The following is a 25,354-nucleotide window of genomic DNA, read 5'->3' on the forward strand; positions in this document are numbered from 1 at the left end:
CTTCTGTGGTAGGTAAGTGCAGCTACCACAGATGACATGTACAATAATGCTTTGAGAAAATATATCTTTGAGCTAAATAACTGCAGGGACCACGCCTGCGGTTGGTAACATTTACTCATATCATAATCAAAGTAAGGTAGTTCCAATTGTATATTTAAAGGCTGTAGGTGAACTCCCTGTATTTTTTATTATTAATAAAGGTTACCTATATTAGATTAATAAAGGTAGTATGCCTTAGGCTAGGTTTCCATTGCTGTGAATCCGGGCCGATTCCCCACCCGCAAATTCAGATGGATTTTAGCAGCCTATAGAAGTCTATATAAGCCGTCCTGTGCCCTCGCCACAGCTCCGCATCCAGACGGTAGCCCAGGGTCTCTCAGTTTCAGATGCCAACTTCACCAGGTCGGCATCTACTGTGCCTGCGTGAGAGCCGCTTGTGGTTGCGCTGACGTGGTCTGGAGTATACTGTGAAGGCGCAGAACACTCCAGGACCACTTCAGCGCGACCACGATCGGCTTGCGCACAGGTGCAGTAGCTGCCCATCGGCATCTGCAACAGGAGGGGACCCTGGCCCACTGGATGAATGCAGAGCTGCATTAAAGAGGAACTGTAACATAAAAAGATCCCCTGGGGGGTACTCACCTCGGGTGGGGGAAGCCTCCGGATCCTAATGAGGCTTCCCACGCCGTCCTCCATCCGTCAGGGGTCTCGCTGCAGCCCTCTGTGGAGTCCGGGCAGCGGTGACGTCAATATTTACCTTCCTGGCTCCTGCGCAGGCGCTCTGACGGCTGTCGGCTCCGAACTACACGGAAATACCCGATCGCCGTCGGGTCCGCTCTACTGCGCAGGCGCAAGTTTCCTGCGCAGTAGAGCGGACCCGAATGAGATCGGGTATTTCCGTGTAGTTCGGAATGGAAAGCCGCCACAGCGCCCCCGCTGGAGCCAGCAAAGGTAAATATTGAAATGACAGTCGGCACAGTCGCCGGCTGTTCGGAGGGCTGCGGAGAGACCCCCGTGGGACAGAGGACGGCGTGGGAAGCCTCATTAGGATCCGGAGGCTTCCCCCACCCGAGGTGAGTACCCCCCAGGGGATCTTTTGAATGTTACAGAGTCTCTTTAAGGGCACAGGACGGCTGCCAGGGGCTGTAAGTAGATTTCCTTTAAGTCACACAATGTTCATATTTGATGCACCCGATCCAGAGAAGTTCCCACTGGAAAAATCAGTCACATGAGTTAGAGATCTGTGCACAGAGTGAAGTTTCCTCCTCTCACTCACCCCCCCCCCCCTCCCTCTGCTCACACCTGTGGTTCCTGAAACTGGGAACGGGAGGGACCCAGAAGACAACAAATAGCAGGAAAATGGTGAGTAGTAGGTGAAATTCTAGCCCTCCAGGTTTTTAAATTGAATGTTTTTGCACACTTCAGGTATCTTTTAAGGGGGGGGGGGGGGGAATAACTTTTTGAAGATGATTATGCTTTTACTTAGGGACTGATTTCTTCTGTAGCACTTTAGAGTGCGTAGTCAAGTTGTAAACTGTCCTTTAGAGCAGTGTTTCTCAACATTTTATTGGCATATACCAATAAATACCTCCTTTAATGTGGTCTGAAAGCCAGCATTTCTACTTTGCTCTAAAAGATTCCTCACAGCTTAACCTCCTTAGCAGTATGCCCGACACTGTGTCGGGCATACCGCTCTGTGGCCCCAGGAGTCCCCCATAATAAAATGATTGTCCCAAATGACTGTAAACCATTTAGCTAGCACTAGGCTAACTAGTAAAAGTGTCGGGCACCTGCCGCTCCCCTGCGATCCCCCCTGTTTATATATTACCCCCCCCCCCTGAATCCAGCGATCGCGCAACCTCCTTGCACAGCTCCGGTCTCTCTATGGGGAGGATCGGGTTTGCACATGACGTTGGCGACGTCATGACGCCATGTGCGATCCTCCCCATAGTGAAGACCGGAGCTGTCTGGGGAAGCTGCGCCGTTCGCTGGATCCAGGCTGGGTAATGTATAAACGTGGGGAGCGGTGGGGATCGGGGGGTGTCCAACACCTTTACTAGCTAGCCTAGTGCTAGCTAAATGGTTTACATCATTTGGGACAATAATTTTTTAAAATCGGGCAAAAAGTAACAAAACCTCCTGAGCGGCGTAACGCTCAGGAGGTTAAAAGCTACTATCCCAGAGAAAAATTCTAGCAGAACATCACTGAAATTGTTAAACAAAGCATTTTCTCCTGCTATTCAGCTTCAAATCCGCATCCAAACTGTGGATAACAGTATCTTTTTTACTTGTTAAACACAAATGTATCAACACTGCAATGTAAACAAACACTCACTTGAGAAATTGTCTCTGCTTCAGGCACACACAGTGTTCAGAATAGCTCATTAGAAGGTTTTAATATATAATAAAATGCAGTTATAATAGAAAAAGAATAAAATGCAATGCCAGCTTTCAGGGCAAGGGAAAAATACACTTTGAAAACTTGTTATTTGTAAACAGACAATATTAGGTGTGCACAAAAGCAAATATTATAACTGTATGGGTAATAAAAAGTAGGAAAACACATTTTTATTGAATGTTATGTCAGAGTTTCAGACCACTTTAAAACCCTGTATTCACCAAGTACCCCCTTAGCATAGTAAACATTATCACAAGTACCCCTTGACAAATATTTAATTGTAATACATGGTAATTGGTTCTAAACAATTTCCAAGCATTTACTATTGCTTTTAAATTAAAAACTAAAATAAAAGCTAAACACTAACTGGGTGCTGTTTAAATAAGATTTATTTTCTAAAACTCTAAATTTGTTATTCTTGGTTAAGTATAGAGCCCGAGTACCCCCTGGAACCATCAGAAGTACCCACTGGGATACGCGTACCACATGTTGAGAACCTAGGCTTTAGAGGAGCTCTCAAGCTAATCCCTAGCGTAACCATTGTCTATGGTAAGGCACACATTTGAACACAGAAGAAAACTGGCTCACTACAGATATGAAAAAAACATCTATGTCAAACTAAAACAACCCATCCATAACGGGAGAAGGACTTACTAGCAACATGAAAAAAGACATTGATGCACCTCATTACACATTGGTTTCAGCTGTATCACCAAGAGCCACCCAAAGTAATGTCCAGCAATAGATTTGCTGTTACCATGAGCTGCTTCAGTATTCCTGTCTGCTTTAAAAATTGCCCTTGCGCCAGTCATGTGTATGTGTTTCTTTAGCCACTAGAGTACCTACATAATGGGTTATTCTTTCACCAATCTAGACTTCTATCTGTGACTCCCGAATACCTTCTAAAGTTGTCTAATCTTAAGATAAAATCAGTGGTGTTCTGACATAGCAAGGATTCTATTTTTCCTCCGCAAAAAATCTGGTTAAAGCATTTCCACCAGATGCGTAGAGGGTGATCGCAAATGCATTGCCAGCACAGTTTGTTTTTGGAAAATTTGATGGTGGGCATTGATTAACATCTGTTGACCAGTTTCAATTGTAATAGTTGTAGACCAGGGTCTGGTACTAGCCAGATAGACTGAATTGCTCTTGCCCAAGGATCCTGTTATATGATTATTTAGATCAGCTGCCCATTTTTCCCACAGTTTTACCTTATGGTTTGCTATAGCGGGTGCCGGTAAATCATAAATGTTCTTTGAGAGAGGCCTGTATGGCATGGTCTGTGTCAGCTGTGTTGTTGACAATGCGCTGTGCAGCCTAATCCTTGGCACGCTGCTCCTGACTTTAGTGCCTCCATAGACCGTAAAGTTAATACAGCTGTGATGGCACAGGGGGATTTCTCAATATTATTTTTTTATTATTATTATTTATATTTATTATATTATATATTATTTATATTTATATTATATATAAATATATATTATTATTATTTATTCTACAATAAATTCCCATAATTTGGGTGCCAACAATAGCCGGTCCATGAATTACGTTTCTCCCCCGAGTTGCTATAACTCTGAGGGGGAATAGTTTTCAACACGATCCCAGAATTTCAGCGGTAGCAGGGGGAGCAGTCTTTCGGCTAACCCTGTGCCCAACTGAACAACAACGGGATCATATGTAGGCCAATTTGGTGTCCAGTTTAATCTTGCTTCTTTGGATCAGCACACAGTTTTTTCAACAAAAGTCCCTCCACAGACACCCAAAATCTCACCTTCTTTTTCAGCGTCATGGCACTGCGGAGGTGTATTGCCAGCTGCCGGATGTATATAAATATATGCTGGTAAGAAGTCTGGACATCCAGCGAGTACATCTCCGTCAAAGTTCGTTGCATGAAGTTGATCATTGGCAGGACATTGGGAGATGTAAATTTAGAATTTTTCACATAGGAGATGTACATTTTCTGCAAAAGAAAGACAAGATCTATAAAATAAGCTTAACTTATAAAATGTACTTAACTGCAGCTTCAGATAAACATAAATATGATCACAAAAAACAGACTGCACAGTGACATATTTATAGTGCCAGCGAATTTAATTTATTTCTGGTGACACTGCACATTTTGTTTATCTGTGAAAAGCAGTCTATGAAAACTATGTATTCCATTAGAATCTCAAGCTACTGAAAACTCCATTCCAGAGTCACCTGAGAGGAAATAAAGATCACCCTGGATCAACTAGTTACAGCTACTATTCATCCAATAGGTCCCAATTCAAGTTCTTGATCAGAGGATATCCATTTGTCCAGTTCTGGCAGTTTGGGTTTATTCCAGCCTAGAAGAATTTCACACTTGGCAAAATAGCATAAAAGCCTTATACTAGGTACACACTATGAGATTTTCTGGCAGATTAACTGTCAGATCGATTATTTTCAACATGTCCGATCCGATTTTCTATCAATTTCTGTTAGAAGTGAACATAAAGTCGCAAATCGATCGGAAAATGATCAGAAATCAGATCGGACTTGTTGGAAATAAATCGACAGTAAATCTGCCAGAAAATCTACTAGTGTGTACCTAAAATCCCAGGAAGACTAGTCTTGGGGTGTGCAGTTTTAGATCGCAAGGATGGCTGAAATGGAGTAATCCACTGCAGACCAATAATGAGATAAGAGGAAGCAGAACCAAACGATGTGAAGGAAGTCACCCAGCCACGTCCCATATTTATTACATCAACGGGACAGTTGTGGGTTAATCTTGTGAGGACTAAAAGGAGTGAAACACTCCCAGTTTAAGACTTTAATAAGGATTAACCAATTCCGTGCTGAAATTAATAAACAGTTTATAACGGAATCAATTGTCACCACTTATCTGCATGCACACTGCAATTGCAGTGGGAAAGCTATTCAGGACAACCAACCTCGGCATACACAGGACATCGCTGCCTACTGCTGGATTGTCAAAGCCTGGTCCCTGGCCGCTAACAGGGACACGTGTACAACGGCTGTTCCGAGCAAACAGCCCACCAATCCAGGTGTAACCTGTCCACACAGGCAGACCCTTTAAATTGCCACACACTGTGCATGCTTTTCTGTTTCTTGTTGTACTGGAACTTCCTGTAAGCAGCACCAGTGTAGTGTGGGGAACATCACCCGATCACACTGCCTAAAAAGGGAAATTTACAGCCCTGTAAATGTATCCACGCTGAAACTAAGGCCAAGTAGATAGCCTCAACTAAACTTTTCAACCTCTCCAAGATCTGTAGCCCACCGAATATAATCAAGTTTCTTTTCCATCAAGCAGACATAGATTGAGGAGCGTACCATATGCTGGGTACACACTATGAGATTTTGTGGTCGATTTACTGTCAGATCGACTATCTCCAACATGTCCGATTTGCTTTCTGATCGATTTCCGAGCATTTTCCAATTGATTTCCTATTAAAATTAATGGAAATCGATCAGAAAATGCTCGGGAATGGATCGGAAAGCAAATCGGACATGTTGAAAATAATCGATCTGACAGTAAATCGACCATAAAATCTCATAGAGTGTACCCAGCATACAAGTCTCACCAGTAATTGCTTAAGATCATCGGATTTAAAATGTAAGCCTAGCATTTATAAATTGTAACCTCATGGCGTGTCTAAGCTGCAAATATAAAAAAAACAACAACAAAAAACAACATTTTATTATTAAGCTGGTAATTAGATTTCAGCTCACTGAAAGGTAATAAGGTACCATCCAGGTGATATGCTGCAGTTTGGTGATTTCATTACAGGCCCAAACAATGGTACTGTTGGAAAGTGTGTATTAGGGTTGCCCCATAAGTGGGTGTATGGTGACCACATAGAATCAGGCTGGGGAGCCGGTTTACAAATCTACCATGCCTTCAGTGTTGCTTTCATAGCAGTAGTGACAGAGGGGCTAAATTTAGGTCCATGGAAGGGTAGGAATGCTAGTGCAGCAAAAAAACCCAAGATGGCTGCCTCAAAAGTAGTGGTTGAAATGGTCGGGTCTCGAGCAAACCACTACCTAACTTGACACCATAGGTTATGTACAGACCAGAGAACTTTACGCATTTATGTAGAACGTCAACTACATCTTTCGTAGATTAGAAATGCCAAATTGTTTCATGTTAGACATGATTTGAATCGGTACACTCACCTTTAGCACTGGGTTTAGATAGGAATCTTGTCTGTGTCTGCAAATCTTGTTCAGTACCAGAAATGCTACAACTCTGACCGTTTCTTCCCCTGTACTCCATAATTCAATGGATTGCTGCAAAAGTTAAAAAAAATAAAGAATAAAAAATGTAATTTGTTTTACTTGCCCCCACTGGCAAGACTTTGGCTCCTTTCATACTGCATACATTGCGATCCATTGCAATGGACTATATAATCACATTGCGACATGATACAATTATATTCACATCAGTGTATGAGCAGAGCAGTGCAGAGGATTATGCATATTGTGCGTTTACTAGACAACGTGTACGTTTACAGCAGCAGGGCAGTGAAGCATACTTTCAATGTACTGTATGCGACTCATCACAATCATAACGCCTGATGTGACTTTTCACCACCACTGCAATTGTATTGCAACATGTACATTGTAAAATTAGACTTGAAATAAACTCGAGGTGAAATAAAAAAACAAAAAAAGAAAAATAAGAAGGGGGAAGCCTTTGGATGGTCCAGAGGCTTCCCACTTCCTTCTCGACCCCACCACCAAGCTCTTGTCGAGTTATGTTCAGAAAGTCAGTGTGCTGCAACAGTGAGGTCAAAGGAGGCTTCCCTCTACCTAGGTAAATGGGCTATGGCAAAAAAAAAAAAACCTGGACGTGACTATTGTTGGACTCTTTCTAAATAATGCTAGCTGCCTAACTGTTATGCCACTTTCCTCCTATACTTTACAAAATGTCTCGTATGAACTAAGTATTCAGATCAGGTGTTCCAAATTTCTGCTAACTTTCCCGACCCTTAAAAAAAACATCTTACATAAGCATGACATCACTTGTACAAGTAGTGAATTGTCAACTGTAGTTTAGTTAGCAAATGAGCGATAAACTGTTCCACTGCTAGGGACATTGGCCTCAATTCACTAAGCTTCTCTCCTGTGTTTAATAACATTTCTGAGCTGTTTCTTGTGTTATTACCATGGTGATAAGGCATGTAGTATGCACTAAACAATTTACCTCAGGCAAACCTAAACTTAACCCTTCAGCCCCATCTACACGATACGATTCTTTGTGCGATTCGATTATGATTCTATTTACAGTCAGATTAAATTCGACATGTCCGATCGGGATTCGATTCAATTCGATTTGCCAATGTTTTTTTTCCTGTCTTTAAAGAGACACTGAAGTCTTAAAAAAAAACGTCTTTTTATTTAACAAATGTGTTTAACATTTAGCCCTAACTAAACCTCCCCATTCTCGACGCTGTACGCTATCTAAATCCCCCCCAACTCGCCCTCCCTCTCCCCTGCAAAATCCACGACTTTCTAAGTCGTGGATTTTGCTGCACTAAGCGCTTCCGTGTGAGGCAGAGCTATGAGCCCTGCCTCACACGCTTCTGTCAGCGGCGGATCTCCACCTCTCTCCCGCCCCTCTCAGTGAAGGAAGACTGAGAGGGGCGGGGGGGGGGGAGAGGCAGCGATCCGGGCTAGCAGATGCGCTGAGAGGCAGAACTGCAGCTCATAGCTCTGCCTCTCACAGAAGCGCTGCCCGGATTGCCCCCCGGGGAGTTTGGGGGGTTTCAGACAGTGTACAGCGTCGGGAATGCGGCGGTTTAGTTAGGGCTAACATAGTAAACATATTTGTTAAATAAAAATACTTTTTTTAAGTTGAGGAGTGATTTCTAAAGTTAACGTTTTAATCCTTAAAATAACTACAGAATTCTAAAGTTAAAGACAGACTGTTATTAACTGTATGTGAAAATAACTACAGAGGAGGTAACTTAAAGGCATAGTCAGGCAAAAAAAAAAAAAAAAAGTTTCATTTACCTGGGGATTCTACCAGCCCCATGCAGCCATCCTGTGCCCTCGTAGTCACTCACTGCTGCTCCAGTCCCCCGCCACCAGCTACTTTTGTTTTTGCCGACCTCAGGGTCGGCGGGCCGCATTGCGTACATTTTTACGCATTCCGCTGGTGCAGGAACACTGCACCAACGCGTAAAAATTTATGTGCTAATGTTCCTGCACCAGCGGAATGCGTAAAAATTTACGCAATGCGGACCGCCGACCCAGAGGTTGGCAAAAACGAAACTAGCTGGTGGCGGGGGACTGGAGCAGCAGTGAGTGACTACGAGGGCACAGGATGGCTGCATGGGGCTGGTAGAACCCCCAGATAAGTGAAGGGGTTTTTTTGCCCGACGATTCCTTTAAAGGACTTACGAGGCCAAAAATCGAAAATGTGATCATTACCTGTTTAATATTTGAATCTATAGGGGAGTTCCTCCGCACCCTCCGTTCTATTCCGCCGCAAAAGTATTATTTTTATTGGCCCCAGGCTGCGACCCGACCCCACAGCACGGGTCGTCTCCTATGCCACACTCAAGCTGGCTGCCGCAAAGATCCGCGGCTGCACAGTACGCATGGCGGAGAGTGCAGCTGCGCAGCTCTCCGCTCTCGCCCAGCTGTCACTAGGACGCTGACAGCGAGTACGTGGCTGGGCGAGGGCGGAGAGCTGCGCAGCCGCACTCTCCGCCATGCATACTGCGCAACCGCGGATCTTTGCGGCGGTCATCTTGAGTGTGGCATAGGAGACGACCTGTGCTGTGGGGTCGGGTCGCAGCCTGGGGGCAATAAAAATAATACTTTTGCGGCGGAATAGAACAGAGTGCACGGAGGAACTCCCCTATGGACTCAAATATTAAACAGGTAATGATCAAATTTTCAATTTTTGGCCTCGTAAGTCCTTTAAGGACTGAAGTGATAACATAACTCTCACTGTGAAAACTTATCTCTACACCTTAATAAGGCAAGATCGATGCATGGAGGTAAGTTTTCTCTTGCCTTATCACCAGCATGATCTTAGTGAATTGAGGCCATTGTCCATGCTAACTGTAAAAACATTCACCAAAAGCACAGCCAAATAGTCAGGACAAACATCCTTTCACCCGGCTGACACACAAATGGTATCCACATGCTCTTCAGTATTTGGGTATTTACAAGTGTACGCATGTGAGACAAATGCTACATTTTTTTTGCAAAGTACCAAAAACTACATTTTTTCTATAAATAAAATAAACACACCTAATGTCAAACTGGCCACATTTCAAATTTTCAGAGTAATATAAGGATTACAAATCAACAAAACCATAATAAACCTAAATAAAATAAATAAGGGCAACTTGGGCTTACCTTTAGGAGCTGCCGGGTGTGTTTTGGAAAGCACAGGTAGAAATGCACTGTGTTGTTGACATGCTGGAGAACTGCTGCACAAACTGTGGCTTCTGTGAGACAGGAAAGGAGCTGACAAAAAATAAAATAACAGTTATTATACTCAACCAGATAGCCCACTATGCACCAAACTATTTTAACATACAGTATGCATTGTACTATAAGGAAACGGCAAGTTTCAGTGCATTCATATAGGTGCTTAAGCAGTAGATTGGTAGATTGCCCCTATATAGGTGCAAAATGCTAAATCAAGGGTCAGTCCATCCAGAATCTAATTCATAGTTTTGGCATATGTTTGCATATTACATCGGGCCAAACTTATTCAAACGTTTAAAAAAAAAAATCTCTGGAAGGCCAACAATCTGATATTGATTTGACAGGACCACTATAATCGATTACCAGTGAAGGAGAAGGCTCCGCATAATGCTGTATCCAAAAATATATCAGCCTTTATTAAATCAAGTAACAAAAACATATAGCTCTGCTCCAAATCTTAATAAACCTTATTGTGCCGTGCACTTTGCTGCCTTTGCCACCATTCAAATGACTGTTGCACCCATAAGCATTAGATGTGACAGCCCACTTTCTGCATGGAAATTGAAGGATTAGGCAGTCAGAAGATATATAAGGTACTTTTCATATTATATCAAATGTGTTTTGAAGCAGTGCATATCATATACGCAAGGGACATGCTAAACATGCACATGCTTTTGCATAGGGCCTTTCACATATGCCCACTGCATTATTGCATTCTATGTTAGAACACTACAATGCTCTTTCAGCACAGAGGGCATGGAATGTTAATGTGTAGGAAACTCATTGTCTGTACATTTTCATGAAACAATTGCTGCCACATATTGTTTTTGCACTGTACAAATTATGGTCATATCCTTAAAAACTAACTGGAAAAACACACTGCACCTGACAGAAAACCACACAGCAATGGACAGCAAGGAACTCCACTCCTCAGTGTGCATGCTAGAAGACTTGCCGGGTCCCACAGTACCATTTGTCTGCAAATGGCTTTTCAATCACTGTAAAGATCTACTTTGCAGCACTTTTACTACCCAAAACCACTTGCTGTAGCCATAAAGCCTTGCACTAATGGAAATCGCAACTACACAAATCACTAGCACTAAAATCAGAAACACTTCAATATTGCTCTGGAAATTAGCAGAGGTTCTTATGCAATTTCGATTCGAAAATTCCTAGTGTGCCCCAGCCCTTAAGGATACATATACAATACATCTAGCGATGGTGGGCGGATTTGACCAAAGTACAAAACTCTCCCTGATCGACTCTGATTAGAGAGAGACCTGTCGGCTGCCCATACACAGCAGGCCAATTTCAGCATGAAATATCTTGAGAATCAAACGAATCTGCCGCCTCGCCTCCTGCCCCCCCCCCCCATCCTTGTGTATATATGTACCCCCGTGTGCATTTATACCTTTCCTATGTCACCCACAGCGTGGTGACCATCCATCTTCAGAATCCTGCTGCTCCATTAGCGCTATACTGCCACCGCCATTTAGTGCGTGTGACATTGCATATGCACCACGTGCTACACGCCGGTGTGTATAGCGCTAATGGAGCAGCGGGATTACTTAGTCAGATGGGCACCAAGTGGTGGGCGACAAAGGATAGGTAATGTATAAATGCATCAACTCTGAATTATTTGCATCTTATTAACCATTCCTAAACAATTTTAAAGAGGCTTTATAGTAATTTATGAGAAAACAGTGGTAGAAAAACTATTTATGAAGAATGAGGTCTTAACACAGTAGTAAAAGAAAGTTACCTTGATGACAGAGTTTAAATACATTTTAATGTACAATCGCAGCTTCTTCCAAAGGGGACTGAGTGATGGATTCACCAACCTTAATAACAAAGAAAAACAAAACAACGGATGAGCCTACATCCTACTGAACAAGGCCAGAACATTTTCTAAGGGCTCATTCACACTTATGTGCGGTGTCGTCTGTTATGACGCACTGCACAGTGTTGGCAATGCAGGTAGCATGAAAGTCTATAGACTTTTACATTACCATTTATACTAGAGTTGCGTTCTCGTGCGCTGCATTCAAACGCGTCCAGGAACATCCTAGCGCACATATTTTCCTGCATTTTTCAATGAAATGGAGGCCACAGATGTATGCGATTTACCACCATTGCAACACTCCCTTCCATACACTGCAACGCATGCACTAAATTACGTTCATGCATGCGTTACTCAGTGTGAATGAGCCAAGTAATAATTTACTAACTGCACCATTTTTAAAATGCCTAAAGCCAATCTGTACTAAGATTTCCTCCATTTCATTTTACCTCTGTTCTACATACCCAAATAACATTGTTTTATCCAACTTTGCTGGGCAAAGTATCATGAAAGAAACATCCTTTTTCCTTGTGTTGCTATCTTGCTTTCTGCAAATTCTGAAAATGGCATCTGCATCTGACACTCAACGCCTCAGGGAATAGTGCAGGGCCCGCGCAGTACAGATTAAAAAAAACAAAAAACCTCATGCATGGTTTTTATCTTCCATGCACGAGTTCTCCATTCTTCAAGGTATGTCCAGATACACTCACACACGGCCAGGAGTGCGGCTATAAAAAGAAGGTTCTGTGCAGCGGAGGGGTTGCGCATGCGCAGAAGAGTGAACTGGCACAACTGAGCTAGATTACCAGGGCTGATTGCTGCCAAACGGAGGCACAGGGAAGGACGGCAAGGGATGCTTTGGTGCTCATGGGGATGGAAGAAAATAAAATATAAAATATTTTTATTTCGCCATCTCAGGTTAACTTTAAAGAGAAATCGCGAAAACCTCAGGACAACCCAGAGGCTTCCCACAACTGGTGTAAGTATCCAGATTTTACCCCATCAGTTTTTCTCTAAAGCAAACTACAAATATAAAAGCATCAGAATCAGAATCTTTTACTTCGCCAAGCATGACTGGGCCGTGCTTGGAATTGGGTTTGGCAAGTACAGGGCTAGTGTGAGAACGAGCAGGGCATAACGATACATATATGTAAGCAGACAGACAGTATAAAGGATACAGTTACAGCATTTTGACACATTTGAACACGTATATATGAAGTGTGCAGCCGTGCGGTCAGGCTGGGTGCTACCAGACACCACTTGTCGTGGTTGGATGAGGAAGGTTCTAAGAGTTCTAAGAGCTCAGATAGTTTACGGCTGAGGGGAAGAAACTGTTCCTGTGCCTTGTGGTCCTGTTGTAGATGGATCGGAATCTCCGGCCTAGGGGGAGCCTACTAAAGAAGCGGAAACCTGGGTGGGACTGGTCATTAGCGATTTTTTGAGCTCTGGGGCGCAGTCTAGAGTTGAAAATCTGGTCAAGAGAGGGGAGTGGTTTCCCGGTGATTCTCTCTGCTGATCTGATAACCCTCTGCAGTTTGTGTCTGTCGCTGGCGGAGGAGCCAGCATACCAGACCAGGATGGAGGAGCAGAGGACAGATTCAATTGTGGCAGTGTAGAAGCTCGTCAGAAACTCGCGGGCCATACCGAACTTCTTTAGTTGGCGTAGGAAAAATAGCCTCTGCTGGGTTTTTTTCTGGGTTGAGGTAGTGTTGGCTTTCTACGGCTGTACCAAACTAATTAATAGCTGACTTATTTACCTTGTGCCCTTAGCAGGCTTTAGGTCAAGCTTCTTCTCTAGGTGGACAAAAAGGTCTCTAATGCAGAAGGTCACCAATGAATTGAAGACTATTAAAGTAGAAAGAAAGAAAAATTGCACATTAAAGGTAATATGAAGTGAAAATAAACTTATGATATAATGAATTGTATGTGTAGCACATCTAAGACATAAAACAGCAGCAGAGACATAAGTCTAATATTGTTTCCAGTACAGGAAAAGTTAAGAAACACCAGTTATTTATGCAAAAGAGCTTATCTGAGCTCCACGACTTTCAAAGTGGCAGAGAGCTCTGTCTTCTGAAGCTCACTATTAAGTGTCTGTCACTGTATTTAGTTCTTCTGCAGTGTAAAGTTCAAAAGTTCATAAGCCTGCTCTGTGAAATCATTTAGAATGCTGAGTAATGTGTAAATTGCAAATATTAGAGACTGATGCAATGTTATAAAAAAAACTATCACACTGAAAATAAAAATATGAGACGATTTTCTTTACTACTAATGTGCTATTAATTATCCATACTACCCATACAATTCATTTTATCATATTTTTTTGCTTCAGTGTCACTTTAAGGACTCTGAAAAGCAATCCAAACATAAGTGCTACTTCAGATGGGTGATCAAACCACTTGGTTTAGTTATTTAGCACCAATCAGTCGATCAACAATCTGCTGCTGCACATATAACAAAGTGGGGTTATCCACATAGGGAATTACATAAAGGCAAATTCATCACAATTAAAAACCTCTACATGCTACAACAGGATAGGACTGGCAGTGAATCAGCCACCATGCAGCTGCCAGTCAAAGCCTTACTACACTAACACTAAAGGCCAAGCGTGCTTTAAAGTAACTCAAAATGAGACCCCACTCAATAACAAAAAATACAGGCATTACTAATGTTAGATGTGTTGTAAAACACAAGCACGTTGATCATATCTGCATCGGGATACTAAATATACTTGAATATAATGAGATTTGAGTTTAAACCTTAAAGGGACACTTAAGTCAAACAAAAAAAAAAAAAGAGTTTTACTCACCTATGGCTTCCAATAGCCCCCTGCAGCTGTATGGTTCCCTCGCCGTCTCCCTCCGATCCTCCTGGCCCCACCAGCAGCCACTTCCTGTTTCGGTGACAGGAGCTGACAGGCTGGGGATGCGAGTAATTCTTCGCGTTCCCAGACACATTAGCACCCTCTATGCTGCTATATGATATATGCTATAGCAGCATAGATGGCGCTATTGTGGCCAGGAATGCGAAGAATCACTCGCGTCCCCAGCCTGTCAGCTCCTGTCACCGAAACAGGAAGTGGCTGCCGGCGGGGCCAGGAGGATCGGAGGGAGACGGCGAGGGCACCGGACAGCTGCAGCGGGCTATTGGAAGCCCCAGGTGAGTAAAACTCATTTTTTTTGTTTGACTTAAGTGTCCCTTTAATTATCTATTATGTTTTTTTTTTGCATTTGTTTTACCATGGAGAACATGAACAAATGCAAATAAATCTTATATACCAACTGGCAAGCAGGAAATGCGGGCATTCGAGAGCCGCAGAAGTTTGGGCCCCACCATAGGCCCCCATACAAATGTTTTTTATAGCAGGAAATTTGGACGCCTGCTATAAACAATATTTGCATGCATGCCTATGGTCAAATCATTTGTCTTTTGAGATGCATGTATTCTGGTTGAACTCAATGGACGTATGTCTTTTCTTCACCCAAATAACTATGTGCCATCTTGAAGCTGAAAATCAAGTAATTTGTATCAATGCATCTATTATACTGCAAACAGTGTGAGTGAGGCCTCTTGCAAACTACATGCGATTCCGATTTGCGATTTTAATCGATTTTCACATGCGATCTTTAATCGGTACTGCATGCTGCGTTTTTCTTTTGCTAGCATCCAGGGAAAAATCGGAATCGCAATTCGGATTTGCAGTGTGCAGGGGGCCTAAGTTAAACAACAGATTGTAATGAAGCTGAAAACTTCTGCAGCTGATGACAGGAAAGGTTTTACAAATGTTATTCTTCCCATTTAAAGCCAAATTCAATTATGATTTGTTGAGCTCTCTTTTAACCACACAAATGGACAATTTAACATTTGCATAGAAATGAGCTACTAGATATCCTGAAGAACATCATCTCACCTGCTGTGTCGGTAACTTTGAATTTACTGGGGTCATCACCCTCTTCCCCTTGCGTTGTTGCCACTGCGGCCTTGAATGCTTGAACTATCTCATGAAAGAGGCGTGGCCTGAGGTCAGTCTAGAGAATGAAATGGCACAAGTTTGCATACACCACATGAAAGGAGCAGAACTAGATTTAAGTTTGGGGTAGCATGAGAATGAGCTAGAACCACCATCAGGTTATTGTTGTTTTAGTGTAAATGATAGCAATAGGGAATACATAAAAACAAATTCCAGAACTTTATGAGCCGTCATATGACTTTGTCACTTAAGGGCTGGATTTTGATTAACTTCCTATAATGGCTCTTGCAGAGGAATAAAAAAAGTCACCCACAATGGAGACAGAAACAATAAAAAGCCAGACAGAGGTTCTAACCCTTTCCCATCCCCGTGGAAAAATATTTAGCTGGAGTTCTACTTTAAATGTTTAGTTACACACTTTGGCTTCTGACTTCCATTTCTGCAGCATTTTCGTAGTGACAATGATTTGATCTGCTTTTTTCTTTTTCTTTTGGTCTTCATTATCTTCATCTGCCTCTTCCTCTTCTTCATCATTCATTTCCTACAGAACATTAGAAGACACCATTAAAACAAGTGAAAATATTTACCCTTTAGCAGCCAGTTTATTTAGAAGCTTGCAAGTGCTCCAGATCAATTTATTTTAGCACATTTTTAATTCTTATTTGTTACATTTCCTTTGTTTCTAATTTGTATTGTTGTAATGTGTATTTTTGGACACTTGTCACTAAGGGGCACCGTGAGACAATAACAGAGGACTTCTTTTAGTCTATATTTTCTGAGAGATATCAAAGCATTCCAAGAATTTACAGCACGGTGAGTTCTGCCAACTGAAGTCTAAAGCAGAGAAATAATCTCAAACGAGATAACTCTATTGAAGCTGCTAATGGGTTCAAGAAAATGAAATTTTACACTTTGATAGAATAAGATATGCTGAATTTCGCTTTGTCCAATTTGCTTTGTAACAAGAGGGTTAACAAGAGTTGATCCCATCCCAAGTTATACTGGTTAATTTTTTCTGGTGTGTAGCCCACCCTCTGCTGGAAAACACCATCTGTTTTCTTTATCTCGAGTAGAGTAAAAAAACAGTGTTGTGGAGTTGGTACAAAAAAGAATCCAATTCTAGGTATCTACAATTGCTCCAACTCCACAGCCCTGAAAAAAGCAATGTCGTTTCCAGCAAGGGAGGAGGGATATGAGCCAGGAGTCGGTGGACACGGAGCCCTGGGTTGATTTACAAGAAGATGACTCGGCAGGTGATATACACTGGAGTTCCACTTTAAGGTGTGCACACATACTGTACTAATCTTGGCCTGAGGCAGCCGTTTGATAAGCTGGATCGTTACTTTAATTTGAATCAGTGAAACAACTACAGGGAAAGGGGTGTATGGAGCAGATGTGTAACGTGTATTAAAGTCAGAGATGGCACACAGTGGGACACCGAAGGCACAAAGGAACACGGGGGGAAGGCGGATTGGGAGTAGGAGGATGGACTGGAGGCACAGGACAGCATAGAGGAGTAGAGGAGGCGGTACAGGGGACAGAGATGGCACAGTGTCCCGACTTAAGCATGGATTCAAGTTAAGAATGAACCTATAGTTTGTTAACCAGAGACTACCTGTAATCCATCATATCTCTCCAGCAGGAAGCTTTGAACAAATGTTTATTTCCTTTCTAATTACACAAAATCTAAGGTGTTGAAGACTCCATTGTTTAAGTAGCCAGCAAAACAGACAGGCCTTATTTGGTATTGTATTTCTAAATGATTGAGGGCTGGTTCACATGGACGAATCTGCAACGTTAAACGCAGGTCTCCTCAGATATCAATGCTGGCTGAATTGATCATAAAGAGCGATTAGCCTCCAGTCTGTTTACTGGCTTTAGGAGGGACCAAGCAGAGCAGTCGGCATCAGCGGAACGGATGGAGCACATCTTGCCCAGATAGATTTTTACTGTGCTGTTTTGCATCCGCTCCAAGTGGGAACCGAGCCTGACTCCAGTCTAACTAATACAGCTGTTGCTTGTTGCAGGCGTACGAGAAGCTACTATAGCCAAATGAACAGCCAGACAACCAGCCTTTTGCCAGGTGGTCAACTTTAATTTTCTCTATTAATAGGTCCACCTCAGTTGTGGATGAAATGCACCAAAGCTCAGTTTATTGTTCAGGCAATTCCTCTCTTACCTCCAGGTGATCAGGCACCTGATGCAAACCACTTTCTTCATCTGAACTGTCTGTATCATCAAAGTTTAGAAGTTTTTGGTCATTGTCCTGTAGGAACTTGTAAAACTCTGGATCCTTGTCTTTGAGGCGGGATAGCTGGACTTTATGCTGAGAAGCTTTGCCTTTTTTCTTCAATGACTTCCTTCAAGGAGAAATATGAGGAATAAAATCAGATATGTTCTACTAAAGAAAAGTTTCTTTTATTTACCAACGGATCTCCTCAACATCTACATGTAGATATTAAAAGTTCAGAAATACATGCACATAAAAATTATATAAAAATATAACTTTTTGTTAAAGTGGAACCGAGATTAACTTTTACTCATTGCATAATTGTGTTCCTTTCCTATTGTTTATAGGGCATTCCTCAAGCCAAATACTTTTTTGTTTTTGTTTTAATGCTCTAATTCCCTATAAACTAAACAAGCCACGCCCACAGGTTTTCAGAGAGCCAAGGCACTTTCAGACAGTAGCAAGGGCTCATGGGAGGCCAGTCTGGGCAGGAGGAGGAGGGGGAGGTATTACTAGCCAGAGATTTCAGAGGCAGAGGGGAGGAGGGAGGAGGAGGGGGGATTAGTTTTCTTTGCTCCAGATGCAGATTACATTACATTACATGTTTACAAACAACATGTCTGCTGTCGTATCACAGGAAGAAATATTCTTATTCTATTAAAGCTGTTTGCAGCTAGATTTGCTGTGTAAACTATCTAAACTTTAGCTAAGATATATAGACAAGTTACTTGTTATAATTAGTTTTTCATCTCGGATCCGCTTTAAACAGAATGAAAAACAATAGATGTAGCCAAAAGTACAATACAAAACTGTAAGACCCAGTATGTCAGTAAAAGAGAAAGAGCAATTATGTATCGCATTTCCCATATAATTAACAGAGAGCTAGGTGGATTACACTGGCATTAACATGCTGTTGCTGCGTGTGGTAGAAAGCGGCGTTGCCTGTCACTGGATGTGTGCCCCGTTTATAGTTTGCAAAAAAAAAAAAAAAAACAGTCCATAAATTCAAGAAGAAAGAAACGTGCACCTTCCGTCCAGCATTTAATTAGACAAAGTGACAGGTTCAAAACGTAGCAGCAGTTTCCATCCAAAAAAAGTGCATCGTGATACAATGTCAAATCCAAGAGTGCCTTACATGTCATGGTTCACGCAGTCATCGGTGCAGGAAGTGGGTGGTAGGCACTAAGGTGGTCTGGCGACGTTTCATGGCGGTCTGGCGCTTGGTCACACTGGGTACCGCTAGTTAGTGGTACCAAGCTTTGGACCGACAGGAAACGGCTGTCGCTACACCACCTTAGTGCCTACCACTTACCTCATGTACAATGACTGCATGAACCTTGACATGTAAGCCACTCTTGGATTTAAGATTGTGACATGATACACGTTTTTTGGGATGTAAACTGCTGCTACATTTTGACCCTGTCACTTTGTCTAAATTAAATTCCAGACAGAAGGTGCACGTTGTTTCTTCTTCTTCTTGAATTTAAAAACTGTAATGCTCAGTACACTCCATACAATTTTGTGTTAGATAGATGGTTCAATAGATAATTTCCAACATGTCCAATCTTATTTTCGATCGTTTTTCTGATCGATTTCTGATAGAAGTGAATGGAAATTGATAAGAAAAGAAAATCGAAATCAAATATCGATTGGATGGAAAATCGACCGAAAAAAATGCATCGTGTTTACCCAGCATAAGACCACAATTTCTGTTGCATTACAATTCTTACAGCTTCTGTAAACAATCAAGTTTCTTTCACATTCCAAAGGCAAACTCTGAAGATCAAAACAATTCTCAGGAGATTCTCAAAGCATTTCCTGGATAGAAGAACTGATATTGAAAACCACTACATCCTCAGCACCCCCAGATAAAACTCCTCTACGGTTAGTGCTGCTGGTCATACAGTAAAGCTTACTATAGGGCATGGCAACATCTTGTGGCTAAAGGGGAAAAGCACAGTCCATTATCATTCTATTAACAAACTTTGCAATTCAGGCCTAGTTCAGTGCTCAGTTGCGTTGCAGAATAATTCTGCATGTCAACTCACTGCCCATACAATTCTACGGGGGTGTTCACATTATTGTGTTGTATGGCTCCTATGTGTTGCTCAGCGGAGAATAAATGGTTTCTTTGTTATACTTAGGAGCCGTTCACAACTGTCACGCTGCAATGGATCTGCGATAATCCTGGGCCAGGCGGATGCATTCCCCCATATAAGCAATGGGGGAGCGCATCTGCCCCAGGCTCCTGCCGAATCACTATGGACATTATACTGTACTGCAGAAGCAAGTGGGACAGTGGCCTTATACTGATGGATACAATAAAAGCAATGCATCCAATAGTCTCCTGCTGCTCCCATTTGCACCTGGTCAATAAAAAGAAACAGCCTTTCCCAATACTCTATTTAAAGGGAAGGTTCAGGGAGGGTGGAGAAAAAATAAAAATCAATTTCCACTTACCTGGGGCTTCCTCCAGCCCGTGGCAGGCAGGAGGTGCCCTCGCAGCCGCTCCGCAGGCTCCCGGTGGTCTCCGGTGGCCGACCCGACCTGGCCAGGCCGGCTGCCAGGTCGGGCTCTTCTGCGCTCCAAGTCCTGGCACTTCTGCGTCCCACGCCGGCGCTCTGACGTCACCGGACGTCCGCCGGGCTGTACTGCGCATGCGCAGTAGTTCTGCGAGGGCGAGGGCACCTCCTGCCTGCCACGGGCTGGAGGAAGCCCCCGGTAAGTGGAAATTGATTTTTATTTTTTCTCCACCCTCCCTGAACCTTCCCTTTAATCAATATTTCCTTTATTTTTTTAACGCTGTGTCTAGAAAGGAGCTAAACAAAGATATCGGCCAGCTTGCCTACTCACCCCACTTACTATTTTGGCAATTGGACTGAGCAATTGCCATTCAGTAAGTGCCTTTGAAAAAGAGATGGACTAGTCCAAAATTAGTCAGATTTTTACTACCTACTGTAAAGGTGGTCATACACTATTTAAGGTTTTCATTCTATTCCCGGCAGAGTTGATTACTATGTGATGTAATAAATAAATGAGAATATCCCAAAAGTAGATGGGCTAGTCCAAAACCTGCCTGACAGATTTGTCAACAGTTTCACTACCAATTGTAAGTGACAGCGACATAGGAAGAAGTTCATTTATGTGCATTTTACTCTGGGGAAAAATGTACAATTTATATCTAGGTGTTTTAAATATTACATTTTTTATGATTTTTGTCCTTTAAATTAAGGTGGATTCAAACATTTGTGATTGAGATTACGATTCATATTTAGGCCCCGTTCACACTGCACGCGTTCCCATTTGCATTTCGGGAACGTGTGCAGGAGGCAGACACGCACGACATCAGACAGTGCATAGATTGCACGGTCTTATGTTCACACTGCATGCGTTCCGGACCAGTGCAGTCCGGGAACGCATGCTGCACGCATTTTTTGCAGAAACGCGCAGCTGGCCCATTCACTTCAGTGAATGGGATCAGCCACGCAACGCATACAAACACGGATGGAATGCGTTCATATGCGTTGCGTTCTGAACGCACGGCCATCCGCGTTTGCCAATGTTAATGTGGCCTAAAGCGACTCTGTAACAAAATAAAAAGGTCCCCTGGGAGTACTCACCACGGTAGGGGGAAGCCTCAGGGTCCCAATGAGGCTTCCCCCTCCCCTGTAGCGGCAGGCAGTCCAGCACTGGCTCCCCTGAAGTGTCCCGAAATCCTCCCTCGACAAGCCTGATAAGCGCTGTTTTATTTACCTTTCCTGGCTCCAGCGGGGGCGCTGTTGCGGCAAACTGTACGGAGATAGGCAGAAATACCTGATCTCTGTCGGGTCCGCTCTACTATGCAGGCGCAGGAGACTTGTGCCTGCGCAGTAGAGCGGGCCGAGAGCGATCGGGTATTTCAGCCTATCTCCGAGCGGAGAGCGGATACTGCGCCTGCGCTGGAGCCGGGGAGGTAAATATTTACATGCCCGCTGTTTGTGGGGACACAGCGGGACCGCCGTGGGACACAGGAAAACGGGGGAAGCCTCGATCGGATCTGGAGGCTTCCCCCTACTGAGGTGAGTACCCCCAGGGGAACTTTTTGTAGTTACAGGTAATCTTTAAGGGCTAAAATCAATGTATGGCCAGCCTAACAGTGACCCTTTCTGTACCTATAACCTGACAATACCTTTCCTCAGGAAAGGTTGAAACACTCAGCAACCAAAGAAGCCGCTACAATACTTTTACGCACTTGGTCCATTTATCAAAATCAATGCAAAAACTGGAGGAGCAAATCCGGTGCAGAAGTGGGGCAGAGGCTCAGAGCATCCAGTATCCTGAATCTGAACCTTGCTCCATCTTTGCACCAGTTCTACTGCACTTTCCCTTGCACTGGATTCGGAAAATCTGCTCCAGTTTCAAGTATTTCATTACGTTCTGCTCAGATTAAGGTGCCCATACACTCGTCAGATTGGCAGCAGATAGATAAGAAATGCATCTGATGATCTATCTGATGCGTTTTTAGAACATTTTTTTACCAGGATAGAATTCCAATAGATTTCAGTTTGAAATCTATTGAAATTCGATCTGATGGCATTTTTTTGCCATCAGATTTCCATTAAGGCCAATGCAAACTGATAAGCAATCTCATCAGATCGACCTAAATTTTCCACCCTGCAAGTTCGATGGAAATCCATCGAAATCGATCGAAATCGGCCGTCGATCGGTCGATTGGCCAACCGATTTGCAATCGATCGATCGGGATCGATCGGTCGGCCAGAAAATCGGCTGAGTGTATGGGCTGCTTTACACCTGAAGCAAACAGAAGGAATGTGAAAGGGCATGCCACCCTGCTGTGCTATAAAAACTATATTTCCCTACTGATTACCTTTTTCCTTTGTCCACGTAATCCACGGTCCGGCTATTACCAGGACCCAAATTTAAGGTGCCCATACACTCGTCAGATTGGCAGCAGATAGATAAGAAATGCATCTGATGATCTATCTGATGTGTTTTTAGAACATTTTTTACCAGGATAGAATTCCAATAGATTTCAGTTTGAAATCTATTGAAATTCGATCTGATGGCATTTTTTTGCCATCAGATTTCCATTAAGGCCAATGCAAAATGATAAGCAATCTCATCAGATCGACCTAAATTTTCCACCCTGCCAGTTCGATGGAAATCCATCGAAATCAGCCATCGATCGATCGATTGGCCAACCGATTTGCGATCGATCGATCGGTCGGCCAGAAAATCTGCTGAGTGTATGGGCCCCTTTACACAGCGAGTGCTGCTATAGCCATAGTTAACATGGCGGCACCCAAATCTGGCACAGCACAGGTGGTAAGCGGGGTGCAGAAATCACCTGCTTTATGGTTATGTGGCAGAGAGAATATGGAGGGGAAATAGCACTAGAATAAAGAATACTAACTTTCCTCCCTTTTCAGTTGTTGCCACTTCCTTCTTTTTTACTTTTACTTTCTTTGTCTCAGTTTTCTTCCCAGATAAATCATCATATTCTTCCTCCTCAGAGTCTCCTTCAGAATCCAGGCCCGTAGTTAGGAATTCATCCACGCTTAGCTCAGCAAGTTTTCTGCAGTTAAATGAAACAGAACCAGTAAGAACAGAAAACGTACTTAGACTTCAGACATTGTAGACATTAAACATATGGTTGACAAGTTTGTTTTTTAGTTACATTTTTTAATCCCCAATATATGCAATATCTCCAAGATGATCCGGCACAGCTCTTTTACCAAAATTGCTTTATTGGATCTTAAAAGACAGACATAAAAGCTGCAATTTTGGTAAAAGAGCTGTGCCGGATCATCTTGGAGACATTGCATGATAGACCCAGGAGGTACAAGGGTAGATCCGAAGTACGCTGATCCCCTGCATCATTGGAGTGCTGTTCTACATACATTTTTGGCGACAATATATTCAAGAAACCTAAAATCCAGGCAACCTTTCATTCATCACACTCACAATATCACAAGGTTTTAAATGTGTTTGATAGGTGGTCAATAGATTTCAGTGTTCTCCCCAGGCTCTTTTAGCTGGCTGCTCCACCCGACTAGTTTTGGTGAGCAACCGGCTGTCATCGGCTCACCTCCTTCTCTGCTGTATGCAGAATCGAAGCACTAGCCCTGCATTCTCACATCTCGCCCCACCCAGCTACATTTTCATGCCACCTGGCTGGAAAAAAATTCTGGTGATTTAAAGAAAACCTGAGACGAAGAAGGGGGAAAATGTATACATACCTAGGGCTTTCTCCAGCCCCCTCCAGGCTTATCGCTCCCTTGCCATCCTCCTCCGCCTCCTGGTTCTTGTGAAATTGGCCACGGAAAGTGCTCCGGTCCCGGCGTACTGTGCATGCGCGGCTCGGCCGCGCACCCTGCAACGTTTGCGTACTACTGCACCTCCTTGATCTTCTTAAACTGGCCCCAAAAAGTCCTCCAGTTGGCGCAAGCGCAGTCCATCCGGGAGCGTTCTGCGCCGACTGGAGGACTTTTCGGGCCAGTTTAAGAATATCCAGGAGGCGGACGGCAAGGGATCGATAAGCTTGGAAGGGGCTGTAGGAAAACCCAGGTATGTAAACATTTTTCTTTCCTCTTCATCTCAGGTACACTTTAAGGCCGGTTTTACACCTGTCCTGTGTGTTTATAGTACAATGCCCTGCCCCCTTGGCATCGCAAAGCACAAAATATCCATTTATATGACCCTGCAGCAAACTGCGGCGACAGGGTCATACGCATAAAGCCGCCCCGCCACATGCCCTTCGCCCAGTGATGTACTCCCTGCTGAACAGGACGTACGTCACTGGGATTCCTGGGTTTCCCAGTCATATTTCTGTTGTTCCATGCATGTGCGCTGCCGTCATGTTTAAATGTCCTGCATCGCCCTTTAACTTGCATTACATCAGCCACTGCGTCATCGCGAGAGTGCGACATTAACACGTTGTTGACTTTGTGGTGGCTCAGGCACTTCCGGCGCCATGTGGTTAGTGTGCCTTGTATTGCTGTTGCGTTACTCCTGCGGTAAAACAAGGTAACGCAAACACAGGTTTGCAAGGCAAGTGTAAAGGGGCCTAAAATAAATACAGCTTGCTTGCAGATTGAAAGCAGACTGTATACTAACAAACTCTGCCAATCAAATGCACTTTCTGCTGAACTTGGCTGGCCCAATTCCAAGATGCAAAGTAAGTTCTGGAATTTTCACAAGTCCAGGAAAAACCCCTTCCTGTGAGGAACATGGGCAACTAAACTGATCAGCAAATCCTCACTTAGGGCTCATTCAGACCAATGCGCTTCTGTCCGCTTGTTTTCAGCAACATTTATCTGTAAGGCCTCGTTCATATCTGACTAGTGCAGATGGCCGTGTGATCGCAGCGCATACGAGCACACGCCATCTGCGCCGTTGCTTTGCTGATCTCATCCATTGACAGTGATGGGATCAGCTCTGCGCCTCTGGGCAAAATGCAGGCAGCAGTATGCAAGCGCTTCC

General features: G+C 43.3%; 1 protein-coding gene across 1 annotated transcript in view; it reads right to left on the reverse strand.

Annotated features, from left to right (window-relative positions):
• Positions 1-25,354, reverse strand: part of NOC2L (NOC2 like nucleolar associated transcriptional repressor) — a 176,654-nt gene that overhangs the window by 147,613 nt on the left and 3,687 nt on the right. Inside the window, exons 2-10 of the mRNA XM_068240719.1 lie at positions 23,286-23,447; positions 17,822-18,002; positions 16,061-16,183; positions 15,583-15,700; positions 13,430-13,517; positions 11,595-11,673; positions 9,758-9,868; positions 6,560-6,673; positions 4,170-4,358 (exon numbers count right to left, since the gene is read on the reverse strand). Of these exons, the coding sequence (XP_068096820.1) occupies positions 4,170-4,358; positions 6,560-6,673; positions 9,758-9,868; positions 11,595-11,673; positions 13,430-13,517; positions 15,583-15,700; positions 16,061-16,183; positions 17,822-18,002; positions 23,286-23,447 (1,165 nt within the window). The remainder of the gene's footprint in view (positions 1-4,169; positions 4,359-6,559; positions 6,674-9,757; positions 9,869-11,594; positions 11,674-13,429; positions 13,518-15,582; positions 15,701-16,060; positions 16,184-17,821; positions 18,003-23,285; positions 23,448-25,354) is intronic.

Source organism: Hyperolius riggenbachi, chromosome 6, assembly GCF_040937935.1.
Source record: "Hyperolius riggenbachi isolate aHypRig1 chromosome 6, aHypRig1.pri, whole genome shotgun sequence".
Lineage (NCBI taxonomy): Eukaryota > Metazoa > Chordata > Amphibia > Anura > Hyperoliidae > Hyperolius > Hyperolius riggenbachi.